The sequence below is a fragment of the Chaetura pelagica genome, unplaced genomic scaffold, assembly GCF_000747805.2.
Source record: "Chaetura pelagica isolate M959 unplaced genomic scaffold, ChaPel_1.0 scaffold423, whole genome shotgun sequence".
NCBI classification, from domain to species: Eukaryota; Metazoa; Chordata; class Aves; order Apodiformes; family Apodidae; genus Chaetura; species Chaetura pelagica.
The window spans coordinates 144,308-158,321 of NW_009952686.1; the positions used below are offsets into that span (position 1 = coordinate 144,308).

The window sequence follows — 14,014 nt, forward strand, 5'->3', positions numbered from 1 at the left end:
GTCCCAAATTATCTCAGATTAATCTCACCATCACGCTGGTCAGCACTGACATTTCCCTTCCTGGGACAGAAAGATTGAACAAATCACAGGATCACATTTGGTTCTTACTGTGTGATCAGGTCATTCACTTACAGCCATCAGTAATGAAATCCCACGTCCAAGGGGTGCTCCATCCCTGCTGCTCCCTGATGATGAGATCACTTCTCTTACACAATGAAGACAACTAGTAAGTGTCTTGAAGTTTTAATTTCTATTACTGCTGAAATTCTGCTTCTGAATACCAGTGGGGACTTCAACGCTTTATGCCCAGAGCCAATTTCATTAGCACATACTTACTTTGTGTGCCCATGTCAGTAACAGGAATACCAAAAAGAATTTGCCTCAAGGCTGGTGACCCTACTCCTGTCCAGCCTTTTTTACACATACAACTGCTGTTTCTCCATTAGCTCCTCTTGTCCACTCTCATTTCTCATTTGACCTTTTCCAGATGAACAAGCACTTTTCCAAGAAGTGCAGTGAAGCATAAGATTATACTTTTGCTTTCAGACTTATTTTTCTGAGTGTCCCTGCCTAAGTCAGACCTGACCCAAAAGCGCTTATGTGAGACCTAGAACAGGTAGAGGAGGGTGAGATGATTTGTCCAACAGGATATATAACCCAAGTCCCCATAAACCTACCACACTGCTCTCCCAACTGACATTCAACGTGTAAAGAATGTCCTCTTTTTTTTTTTTCCTTTTTGAAGTTTAATGGTCACAAAGCCTTGAAACACAGTGGTATTTTGCTTTATTCCTTCCCAATATGGATCTTGGTCACTGAGGTGTTTTGCTGCTTAGTTCTCTGCTTCTAGCTCTCTTCCACGCCTCCTACAACCACCACAGACCTCGTGTTATTGCTGTCACACATCAGTAAATGCATTTCAATTTAATATGTCAGCCAGGGGAATTAAGAGTTGCATATACACAGTACCCACTCTGTGCTCATCAATTCTTGAGCCAAACTAAATGTAAGGTGATAGATGTCGTTATTTAAGGCATACATAAATAAAAAGGCAAATATAACAAACCACTCAATCTGAAATTTCAGGAATTTAAATTAATTACAAGCTAATGAGAGGTTCACAGCCCAGTCATTAAGGCTTTTGCCCATGTCAGAATACTGAGGCAGCCTCAGAGACTCCCAGGTAGCTCAGCAGGTGAATGTTCATGATCGTTATCATTACAGCATCCATCAGCTCCAGCCAGGGTCAGGTCCTCACCCTACTCAGCACAATACAACAAAATGAAGTGGCAGCCTATTGTAGAGCATATAATAAAATGATGGACCTAAAACCATTTCAAATGGACAAAATTGGCTGATTTTGATGGAATTAGGATTCTACAGTGGATACAGTAATTTTTTACAGCGTGCTTTAGGGGGTGTCATTTTAAAAAAGCTGCCTAAAAATATACATACAATCTTTTATCAACACAGTTGTGCAAATTGTCAATATGCACACCCAGCAATTTAGCCAACACAGACCATAATGAATAGTTTCTCGTCTTCTCAAAGACAATGAACCTACTTTCCTTCTCCTAATTTAATTGTATTACATTCCCCTGTGTGCTTTGTATTTTTACAGCAGTATGAATGCTGTAAGCTGGAGATACCACCACAGATAATCACAATTTTTACATGATTCCCATTATATTTGGTGGTTGTTTTTTTTGTTTGTTTGTTTGTTTTCTTGAAGATACTACTTAACGAAAATTAAAACTACAATTCTGCTTTATAAGATTCTGAGGAAACCCTTGAAAATGCAAAGCTTAAGGTCTCAGGAATACAGGAGGCAAAGAGAAAAAGTCCTCCAGAAAAGTTTTTTCTTTTCTTTTCTTTTTTTTTTTTTTTTAAATCTCAGGATACTGCATACCTAATTGACAATTTTGAAAGCTTAGATTTAACAATTCTTCTTGTGATTCTGAAATGAGTAGTTGTCACATGTGTTTTTCACAGTGATGGACATGGCTGGTTTTACATGTCACCCACCATCCTAGGACCACCCTTTCTGTCCCCTCTTTGAGCAGCCTGGCCCTGATGCTGTAATTACATCTGCAGGGGGTGGCCACAGCACTCAGGTAGGCACAGGGGCATGATACATCTCTTCTTCTGTCAGGGTCTTTCATCCAGGCAACAACAAGGGAAAAACATGATTTTAGAAGCAAAATAATTGTAAACCCGCAAAATCTGGCAGAAAAACTCAAAGGAGGCGTTGTACCAGAAACTTATTTTCTATAAACTAAATATAAAATTGATTCCATCAACTTGAAATTCTCACTTTCTGTTAAATTTCATAAAATTATTATAAGCTAGGAGTTGGGAAAGTTCCACAATTTACCATCAACTACAGCAAGCTGCTTCTGAAAATAAATCCCCGACTACACTGTGTAGGGGATAACAGAAGTAAGAAGCTGAGATGTGTTCATGAATCATGGCTTGAGTTTTTAAAAAATCAGTGATTAGCGGAACACAGTGACCCAACAACTATTTTTAGGGCTGTGTATTCAAAAAGTAATTTACGTGTAGATACTATTAGTTGCACATTTAATTTCAAACCACAATTTTGTGAAGTTTTAATTACTAAATATTAAGGCACATTTTAGCATATGGTTTATGATTAGCACTTGTAATTCAAGCTATAAACAATGCAACTAATTACATTTATTGGTGGAACTTTACTTCCCACACACGTTCAATCACTTTCAATTATTCCCCTAGTAATCTATGACCCAGCAAGGTGTATAAATTGTGTGCCTACATTGCAGTAACTACGTAACAAGTTTCTGTGCATTCAAGCATGGTATTACAGGCTCACCCTGTTTTTCTTAACATCTCGCAATCACAGACATGCAAAAATGTAGATTAAAAAGCTGCAAAGACCAATAAAAATCTTAGATGCTGTGGCATGAAAACTGGTTTGTTTAACAAAGGACTTCCAAGCCACAGCCTGATTTTTACAGCAAGATGAAATTTTAGAATGAAGACCAGGTCTGGTCACCAAAGGCTTGTAAACAAAAATGCCCCTCCTTTTATACCGATTTCATGTGTGATGGTTGTATTTGCTCTCTTTTCACTTTGAGTTTCCCAACATCTTGCCTGCGCACTTCCCAGTGCTGGTCTTCAGAACCCAGCAGAGCTGCTGCTCCTGCACCAGCTCCTGTAGCAGCTGCACACAAAGGGGCACCTGGATGTGTGTCCACTTCCCTGTGCTGCTCCAGGAGAGCAGTTAACTCTTCCCAGATGATGGTATCAACAACCACGAATGAGGCTTTGCTTAATATCAGGTTTCTTTGGGTTTCCTTGATTCATGCCAGAGGATCAGGTTTCCACCAAGAGCCTTGCACCATGACAAAGTGATGAGCTGGGGATCTCTGTGACCAAATGACTGCAAACCATGGGGACAGACCTCACAGCTCTGAACATGCAGAGTGAATTTAAAAGATATTCATTGAAAACACAAATGTTTTTGGACTTTTTTTTGCTTGTTTTCTTCTTCCCTGTGGGCACAATAAAATGCAGAAGGCCCAGGCAGAAACCTTCACTCCAAATGAAAGCCAGATGCTTCACAGTGCTCTCCTGCAGGAGGCACAGATGCAGAAGGAGCAGCTGTGCAACAGGTCTCCATAACTACTATAACCTAACATTTTATGAAGAAATTGACCCAAAATTCTTGCACAGCTAGTGTAGAGGTGGTACAGTTGCTATATGGTGTAGCTGCTCTATCACCCTCATCATCTCCCCCACACAAAGTAGGAAAGAAAGTGAAGCCATCAAATGTATTTGTCATAAGACAGTAATTGCCCATCAGCTGCTCCACTTTTTTTTTGAGCTCTTTGCAATTACTAAGTGCCATATGGATATAAAGTTAAAGAGAAAGGAGATCATAACAAAATAAAATCTTACAAATTAATAATGTGATAAAATAGTTATAGGGTTTATTTCAATAATATCTGCTTCACTGTGTGTAATATCTAATTAAGCTGCTTTCAGTGTAGCTCAGATATCAAACCACCTCCACCAAAACCAGGTGTTAATACCCTTTGATTTTCTAAAAAACAATTGAGCTACATTAAATACACTTCTCAGGTCTAGTTTTGCATGACAGATATGTAATGTGCCAATGGTTATATATTATATTCTTCCTCTCAGGCATGCATCTCCTGCAGAGACAGCAGACTACAGAAGCTGACCCTCACTGAGACCATCTTGTCTCTCTGACAAAGATCCTTTTTAACTTCTTACTTACTGGTTGCGTCCTGCGATGGATAAAAACTTTAGCTCAGCTTGTGATAATTTCACAGGCCCTGAGCACCCTGACCCTGGAAGCCCCAAGGTCAGAAGTCAAGTCTTGTTCTGAAACATCTGTGTGCTTTGTATTAAACTAGAACAAAAGTGAAAAAATATCCACCAGTGTGACAAGAGAAACAGGCAAAATGGGAATGACACGTTGGTCATCTGTTACCCATGCCACCTCAAGCCATTGATGGAAATGTGATGGAAAAACTCTCCAAGCCTCCTTCAGATAAAGCACTTTGTTTCGGAAACACTGAGAAAGGCCTCCAGTTGATTTTTAGTCCTGCCCTGTGCTAAGCATAAGTATCTGTAGGTGTCTGGCAATCCAAACAGTGTGGCTTTACAAAACGTACAGAAATTCTGCCAACGCTTTACTTTGGATAGACAAGGAACAGCAGAATAACCTGGGCTGGAAAATGGGGCAGCTGAAAACCACCAGGCAGTAAAGCGAAGACAGAAGAGATGCTCCCTTCCCCTCCTTGCATTTGAGGAGCAACAGGCACACGACCTGTCTCTTGTTCAAAGTTGTGGCAATAGAAGGAATTATTCACCTTCACTAACTTGATATCTAAAAATTTAGTTTTGAGACTATTCACTGACTTGGTAATAAAAACACCTGTAGAAAATGATCAGCCCAACTTTTCTCAAGTCAAAAATGTGTGCACGTCATACATATTTTTAAAAGACTCTTCAGGAAGGAGAGGGAAAATCAAAATGGCCTTAATTTCTAGAAATGAAAAAGGTTAAGAAAAATTCCAAGTTCTTAAAATAATGTAAGTGGTTCTGCTCTGGATTCTTCTTGTTACTTGGAGCAGCACAAGATTAAAATCAAAACACTTGTTCATTCATCTGATGTTCAGGCAGGAACCACTTTTACTAACTTCCAGTTAAGACTAAAGTGCTACAGACAAAAGTAGTACATACATGTCTGCTGATTCCTGTGTCTACGAAACCGATCTGCAATTTACATTTCCACAATAAATGAGGCTATTTTATTTTTAGTTTATTTATCTTATGTCCTGATGACATTTGCATTTCACAGTTAAGGGGGAAGACTATAGCTACACTCCTCTAGTGGCACAGAGGAGTTCAATATAGTGGTTCCAAGAGTGGTATGCAAGTCCAATGGGCAACCTCTTCATATACCAGATGGGGTGAACAAATTTGCCTTCTAAAGAAAAAGCTGAGAGATTGAAAAAAATGGATCTTTGGCACTCCCAGAATCAGGGGTAGGGCAGCTTTACACTAAGCAGAGTCCCTCCCATCTTACATCACTGCAGGGCTTATCCAGAGCCTAACAAATGGCAAAAAAAAAAAAAAAGGTCTTCCACAGAATCATAGAATTATAGCAACTTCTGCAGACCTTTCTGGAGAAAAACTGGGTAAAACCCCCAAACTTCTCCTCATGTTCATTTCCAAGCTACCGCCAAGAAGGTGCATTTTTTAATGGTGACTTCAATTTAATACTCCTTATTTGTTTATTTATCTACCTGGAAACCAGAGAAAAATGTAGTGACCTTCCAGTTGCAAAGAAAACCTCCCAGATCTGTATCTGACCACTGGTTCAAAGTTGTTCCCAAACTGCTGCTCTCAAGAAGGTGTTCACAAGGAATTCAGAAAATCTGTGAAAGGCTTCAGGAAAGAAGGCAAGGGAGAAGTCACACTTACCAACTCTACAAAGGCAAGTCCACCATAACTGTGAGCAACAAAAAACACGTTCTCTGCAGCTGACTGGGAAATAAAATGGTCCCAAACATAAATTGCATGTTCTTCAGGAGATCCATTATCCTGCAGAAAGAAATTATGTTTGCGACAATTACCTTTTAAAAACTGGTAATTCTGTCTAAAAGCAACATGTTCCTGTATGTTAAAATGTGTTGTTAAAACAAACCTCAAATGAATATACTCTAGTGTCAAAAAAAGAGAACAGATTCATTTGTCTAAATAAAAGAAATTTAAGATTGCAATTGAAAGGCAATAAAAATGTTGCTTCACTGTGACTTATTTTAATAAATACAACAAAAATTATGCATCTGCAAAATTTTGTCTAAATACCATGATAGCAATTCAGCTAAACAGAGGCATTCAAAGAAATTATGAGCCACTGCTCTGATTTTCATTCTTTTGACAACTCTTTGTCAAATGTTTGCTCACTGATGGTTTGTTTAAAGTATTTAAGCCTCAGTCTGATAAAACAAATAAAAACAAGTAGGAACAATGTAAATATAATTGCAAGTCTCTGCAATTTTTTCATATTATGGGCCAACGGAACTCTGCCAAAGATTAAAATTATGGCATTTGCAACTCCTTTTTTAAATGGTACTTTTTGCAACTGCAGACTATGAGATACAGTGCAGATAAAACATCCCTTGACTGCTTACACGTTGGTCATTACTTTGGAGTCTGTGGCAGCTAAGGGCATGATTTGTTTTATTACTGAACCAGAACTTGTGCATGCCAGTCAATGGAAGGCATTGGGATGATTTACACTGATTTTAGTGCACTCTCCTCAAACATCAGACTCCACCTCTACCTTAGAGGCTCTCAGAAAGCCTTGTAGCCATCTATATTATACTTATTTCTCAGGTTGCCCATGTCATAAGTACAAACCTGTCTAGTCTCAGGTGGCAAGAGCAGGATGCTCTGCCAGCTCCCCTGCCCCATCAGGATTTCACACCTCTAGTACAATACTGCAGGCTCTTTCCAGGCTCTTCTGTGCCAGAAAGAGCTGTCAAGGTCATGACATTTCCCCAAATCTGCACCCCCTTCCCCTTTGCTCTGCTGCAACAACTTCATAGCCCTAGGTAACTCAGGTGCAGACAACAAAAACCTCAGTTCCTTGGGGAAAATAAAGCACAAACCAGCAAAAGCCACTGGCAACCAGAAAGTGCTAATTACAGTGTGTGAATTACTGTAACTTTGTCAAGAATATTGAAGTGATTTACGTCTTACTCCTTCTGAAAGAAGGTTTTGGGAATTTTAAACTCTTAAGAGTGTCTAAAATCAATGTGAAGACAGACAACTAAAGTGGAGGATTTAGGCTTTTACTTCTGTTCTACTTCGGTTTCCTAAATAAGAGTGAGATGGCTACAAATCTTTATGGATCTGGACCCAAAGCTTTTAAAACAATTACCTGCTTTTAAATTGTTTTTTTTTTTCTCTAACATAGCAGCGATTAAAACATATTTATCTAATTTGCCAAAAAGCATTGAAGGTATTCTTTATCTTGGACAGATTCTGCACTTGATTGACTATGACAGAACATAGTTTTAACTAATCATGTATCAACTGTTGTAAACCACCTCAGCATGAGAAAGAGCTTATATTCTTTCAAGCCTGTTTTGAAATTTGATTGCAGAGATAGGGAAAGGAGGCAAAGACTCCTCCCTTCATGAAGAGAGAAGGATGTTTTTCTGAAGAAATTTCATAAAGAAAATGTGATTGACAGACCAGTTATTAAGATAAAGCTGAAGGACAACTTCAACTGGAGTTTTCCTATGGAAAAGGAATGTACTCATACTATATCTATGGAAAAGGCCCATTAAAGCACTGGGGAGTTTTGAAATGTCTAGTTTATCTAAAATATTTATCTTAGTAAAATATGCAAGAGTTTTTTTTTTAAATAATAATGTTGCTATTAATTCTCTTAACATCGATTTTGTACAGGTACACAGCCCTGCTTTAAGACTCTTACAAAAAGAAGAGGTCGTTTCTGGTTAATATTGCATTTTCAGGTATTTTGTATTTATTATTCTTCACACTGCTGGGAAAAGCACATGATTTTAGAATTTCCACAAGACTTAAGACAGCAGCAAGAAGCTTCTGAAGGATTCAAATACTTGGCCAGGGAAACCTTCCACCAATTAAAGCATAACCAGTGGTCCAGTAAACCAAATCATTAACTGCACAGCTTCACAGTCTGGTACAAAGACTCAACAGGATTTTATAAAAGCAGAAAGAAATGAGCTAGAACGAGTTAGATATAGACTGTAACCACAGCTTCCTTTGTAACTAGTGGAAAAAAAAAGCCATAAAATGTCAGGATAAACTGCTCTGTTGCACATACTTTGCTAAACCCTAAACAGGGTAAGAACAGCATGTATGTGAGAGAAGGAGTTTGGAGGAGTCATGTGTGCTTGGAAGAAAAGCTCTCTCCTCAGAGCATCTGCTTATTTTTTCCCCTCATAATAAACCTGTATTTTAAACACCCTGGACAGAGAATGAATGGGTGCTGTGTCCATACAAGAAATATCAGGCTGTGGGAGTCCTTCTTAGGACTCTGGGTCCATGATGACCCTGGGATTAACCTCTTCTGGCTGGCCTGGGTCAGATTATGAGGCTGGATGCTGCAGTTTTGGTAGGAAAGGTGACAATTTTAGGCAGCTGTTGCTTTCCTTCTTATCATTGCAGCTAAATGCAATGCACTTACTATTTTAAAATAGTAAGTCTCTTAGTTTGTCCCTTAATTACACATAAAAAATGCCTTGCTTTTAAAACCAAAATAGCAGTTGCTCAAAAAATGTTAAATATATAGTTAGTACAGAGCTGTTCATTTCAGTATCAAAACTTTACTCAAAGAGTTTCATTGTACAGTCTATGAAAAATCTATTGCAATGATTAATAAATTCATGTTTCTCATATAGTTGAAGACATTTAATATCCCAGGGCCAGAACGTTTCCTTCAGCTGCTTGAAGCAACAGCTTCTGGTAGGGAAGAGGCTCTATGATCTGCTTGGACTTGAAGTCAGGTCCTGGCATGGGTTAGGGATGTCCTGCTGGGCTGGAGCACAGGGGGACCTCACACCAAGAAGAGCAAGGGAGCTGGGGAAGGGTCTGGAGCACAAATCTGAGCAGGAGCAGCTGAGGGAGCTGGGGGTGTTGATCCTGGAGCAAAGGAGGCTGAGGGGAGACCTGCTGGCTCTGCAGCTGCTGAGAGGAGGTTGGAGCCAGGGGGGTCGGGCTCTGCTCCCCAGGAACAAGGGATGGGACAGGAGGGAACGGCCTCAAGTTGTGCCAGGGGAGGTTGATGTTGGATCTGGGGAACAATTCCTGCCTGGCAAGGGTTGTCAGGGCCTGGCCCAGGCTGCCCAGGGCAGGGAGGGAGTCCCCATCCCTGGAGGGGTTTCCAAGCCCTGGAGATGGTGCTGAGGGACATGGGGCAGAGGATGCCTTGGTACGGCTGGGGGAATGGGTGGACTTGATGATCTTAAAGCTCTTTTCCAACCAAAATGATTAGATGATTCTAAGAACAGCAGCCCATGACTTTGTTGTCTGGGGATCTCTGCAGTGCTAACAGAAACACACTTGCATAAAACACTGCTCCTCGCCTTGATTCAAAAAGAGGTTTTGCTTTGGGAAAACTGACTTGCAGATTTAAAATCCTCTCTGCAATAGCTCTAAGTGCCTGAAAACTCAAAACGACTGTGGGAAAATTCTCTGGCCATCCATTGTGTGACAAAGCAGAGGAAGAGAACACAGATTTTGGTCTGCCATTTTCCCCAGGATTGCCAGTGATGAGAGTTGAAAGGAGTATAACATTTTAATGGCTGGAGCCATTAGGAATTTGCAGATAAGCAGGGTGCACACAGTGAATACGGTGTTGCATTCTGTTGCATTCAAAAAAAAGGTTGGATTTACTAATGTAATATCACAGTCATTAATTGTTAAATACCAAGCTGAAGTGATGCAGCAGCCGAAGCCTTATCAACTATGCCAGATTCTAACACCTAGACATTGCAAGGTCTGCACTTATGATGGACTACCTGAGTTGATAACACATGGAATTATCTAAACAACATTTGCATATTTGTGTAATTATTTCCTAAGGTTAATTAGCTCCTGCAAAGCAGCTTGCCCTTTGAGACTGCTTACTGTGACAGGTTCACATATTTCCTGTTTCAATGCCAAATTTTACTTTTTTTTGTGTGTGTGTGGCTTTTGGGTTTTTCTGAGAGTAGCCTGTCACTGGGAAGTTAAAGATGGGGCAAGAGCTGGAGGCCTTAAACTACTACAGACTTCACTAGGACACAGCAGCTCAAGATCCCACCTTAAACTTCTGATTTATCAGAACTCAAAGAAATCAAATCAAGAAAACCAAATTAAGTTTCAAGCTTCAGTGACAGCTCTCGCCTTTTACTTTATTTTTTGTTGGTTTTGCCTTTTTTTTTTTTTAATTGAGGAGTTGGTATCACATTTTTTAATTTTTTTTTTTTGCGACAAGTGAAAAGAGAAATGCATACAAATAGGGAAATGTGCCATAGAACTGAATGGCTTTTTAACAATTTACTTGAAGGTGGTTTCTATAATTACTGCTTATCGCAGCAAAACAATTTCTCCTTCTAGCTCGATGAGCTACTGTAAACAAGTATGGTACATGTGTTAAATGCAGGAGAACAGAACTGTGCACTGGCTGGGAGGCTGAGAGATGGAAAAAGCTCAGAGTTCCTCTCCCCCATCCTTCTCTGGAGATGTTAGATCCTACCCCACCTGCAGAACCTTTGCAGCTGTGTACAGCTCATCCCATTGTCTCAGTAAGCCTTGGGGCAGGTAAACTTTTCTCCCAGCCCTTCCAAGAAATCATTAAATTAAAAAAACCCCAAACATATAGAACATAACAATATAAAAATGTAGCACTTTGTCTCCACAACAATCCAGGATGGAATTCTGGGGTGACTGGCTAACACTGGTATCCTGCATATAATAAAAGACCTATTTTCCATACAAAAAGACTTGATTCTTTTAAGAGAAAAACATATGTTTGGAGATCTGAACCAAACAGCAAAGGGATACAGTTTGTTCGCTGTTGCTATACAATTCTAGATTTATCATAACCTGACTCACTCCAGCATTGAATTTTGCAGCACTCTTAGGTAATGGACGCAGTAAAAATGATATATGTTTCACTGGAAACATTCCTTGGCTAGAAAGCAAGACTTTCAAAATCAAAATTATATATATGTATGTTCATGCATAAAAAAAACAGAAGGCATAGGTGGCAAATACTGAAGACAAATGAATGGGGAAGATTTTACTCCACAATGCTGCCATGGCAGGACCTGTGAAACTCTGGCTTAGTTAGGTGCTAAATAAGTACAAGGAACTCTGCCACTTGCTTTAGTAATAGTGGAGTTAAACCCAAGTCTTCATTCCTGTGAAGAACTCAACTACCCAGAGACGGACACTTGGAGTTTCCATTACAGGGAATGCCCCATCTTGCCCTTGCAGCTCTGATGTCCTCATGTCCTCCCATCCCTCCATTCTCCTCTGTGCTTGTCTTTACACTTCACTCTTTGTACACTCCCCCTCCTTCCACAACCCTCAAATTAAAAATAAGGGGAAAAAAAAGTTGAAATCATCTCTCCTTTGCCCCTTCTGCTGCACCACCTCCTGTTCCAGCCACAGCCTTTTTCCAATAGCTGCCCTCTCTTCTGCCCTCCCAGTCCTTATTACTACTAAATGATGATCATCACTTGCATTTTCCTCACAACACTTGCCTTATATGAGACAAAAACTGTTTCATTATAAAGGAACATAATGAAACCATACAATGGCTAATTAACACCAGAGCAACTTCAAACCCTCAGTGCAGGACAAGGTCTAAGAGGCTTTGAAGGCAAAAAAAAAGCTAGCATGTGATTTTTATTTCTTTTTACCCCCAAAGACAGCAGCTATGGTATTACAACCAGGGAAGAGGAGGGAAGTAAGGATAGGACAGAAACCAAAAATGGGAAAAAAGAGACAGCAAAGATCTTGTAGTAATATTTTTCTGTAGCATAAGTACCTGAAGACAAGACTTGAAGGGCCCAGCTTAGGCCGCTGAACAAAATTTGATCTTTAAGGGAGAAATTCCAGTGCAGTTAGGAAGCATTCCATCTACCTGAAACTTTTATTTACCTTTTTAATCACAAAGTAGAGAGAACCCTTTCAGAGGTATTTCTGAATGGTTTCCTACTCCAGCCTGAAAGGTAATCCCAGGAGGCATTTTACCATCAGTAGAAATTGTGTTTCTGCTTTACTCTTTGAAATGGCTGAGGCTAGTCTGTATCCTGTATTGTACACAAAGTTGGGCTGTCTCTTGCAGAACTCATAAATAACTGGATTTTCAGGAAGGATGGCAAGGAGGCTGCTGAAGGGAGCAGATGAGGGTAAGAACATCACGATCATCTCAGTGGTACAGCAGCCATCATTGGGGGGACAATGCTTTGGCCTTGAAAGTCTGAATGGAGGGCACATTTCTTTCCTCCCTTCTTCTACAGGCTCTGTGTGGATTTTATTAGCATCCTTTGCTGCATTAAAACAGCACCACCCAGCAGGACTGGATCAGCCATGTAGGTGGCAAAGCAGGTTCATGGTCACCAACATCTGGCGGAGCTACATGGAACCGCGGAGCATTGAATCTCCAAAGGTTGAGCACTGAAATAATGTAAATGCATTACTGGTGAGTGATGTTATTTTATTCAGCAACCGTGTTCGTATGCATCCAGAAAAAGTCACATTGTATTTTTCCTTCCTTATGACATTAGCAGGGACTGCACCAAGAGCCTTTGGATGTGAAAACACCGGCCTCTTACACTCACCTCGCAGGAATAACCCGGGAAATAAAAAGACTACATTATCTTTTTAAGGGCACCTCCTGAGATGGGGGCAAGATGTATACTAGAGCAGCTGCTTTTGAGACAGAAGGAGAGACCAAGTATTACAATAGCCAAGTCTGGTCGGTCGTGGAGCTGCAGATATAAATAGCATAGCCAAGGTTATTATTTGGCACGTGCCTTCGGAAAGCAATATGGCAAAGTGACTTTAAGGTTGCATTTTTCACATTACACATCTCAGTCTTATTCCCAGACCTATTTGAGGTGATTCTGTGTAATTCCTTGTGCCTATTTCATTTCTGAAGCGGGCCAGTGATGGAAGTGTTCCCAATATTGCTTATGAAGCCCTGGTAATGAAGATGTGGTGTGTATACAGTTGGAAGCAGAAAGGAAGACCAGAAGTCTTACATATTGCAATTAAATACACATCATATTGATTTAGAGAGTGGTCCCACCTACAAAGCTCCTGATAATTTATCAGAAAAGCAGGCAATCCTGACAGACCTGCTAAATGGGTAAATACTACACAAAACGTGCAATATCTGATTTATCTAGCAGCTCAATAAAAGATGCAAAACAAGACTGAGGCAATGTTTGAAGTGTCACCATCGGTGCCAAGCGGAGGAAGGGCTGGCTCGGGAGGAGGTGGTGATACCTGTGCTTTTCTATGCTCTGACTGCTGAGACTAGGTTTAAAATGACAAGTTTTAGCTAATGCAAGACTGACAGTGCCTAGCCAGGGTTGTTTTTTTTTTTATTATTATTTTTTTTGGTTACGTTTCATGTTTTGGCCCCTCCCCAGGGCCCCTGCTCTCCCCAGCTCCCACCGCAATTACCATCCAAGACGGCTGTGGATCCTGTCCCACTTTTCCCACTTCAGATGAAAGCTGGGCTTTCCCTGGTGATGGTGGTCAGGAAATCAAATTCAGAGCTATGCTACATACATGTGGGAATGGAGGGAGTTTGCATCCTAACCCCCTCTGGGGCAGAAGAAGTGAGTTACTTTCCCACCTTATATCCAGCTTTATTGAACACAATAGAAAAAATAAAGCAACTCCAAACCCTGGAAGAGTTTTCCCAGCTAAGCCCTCAACT

At 40.3% G+C, this 14,014-nt stretch overlaps 1 protein-coding gene across 2 annotated transcripts in view; it reads right to left on the bottom strand.

Annotated features, from left to right (window-relative positions):
- FAM172A (family with sequence similarity 172, member A) overlaps nucleotides 1–14,014 on the bottom strand; it is a 251,007-nt gene that overhangs the window by 110,508 nt on the left and 126,485 nt on the right. For both annotated transcript variants that reach the window (XM_009993778.1, XM_009993779.1), the window contains one exon: nucleotides 5,998–6,117. In XM_009993778.1, coding sequence (XP_009992080.1) covers nucleotides 5,998–6,117 — 120 coding nt within the window. The remainder of the gene's footprint in view (nucleotides 1–5,997; nucleotides 6,118–14,014) is intronic.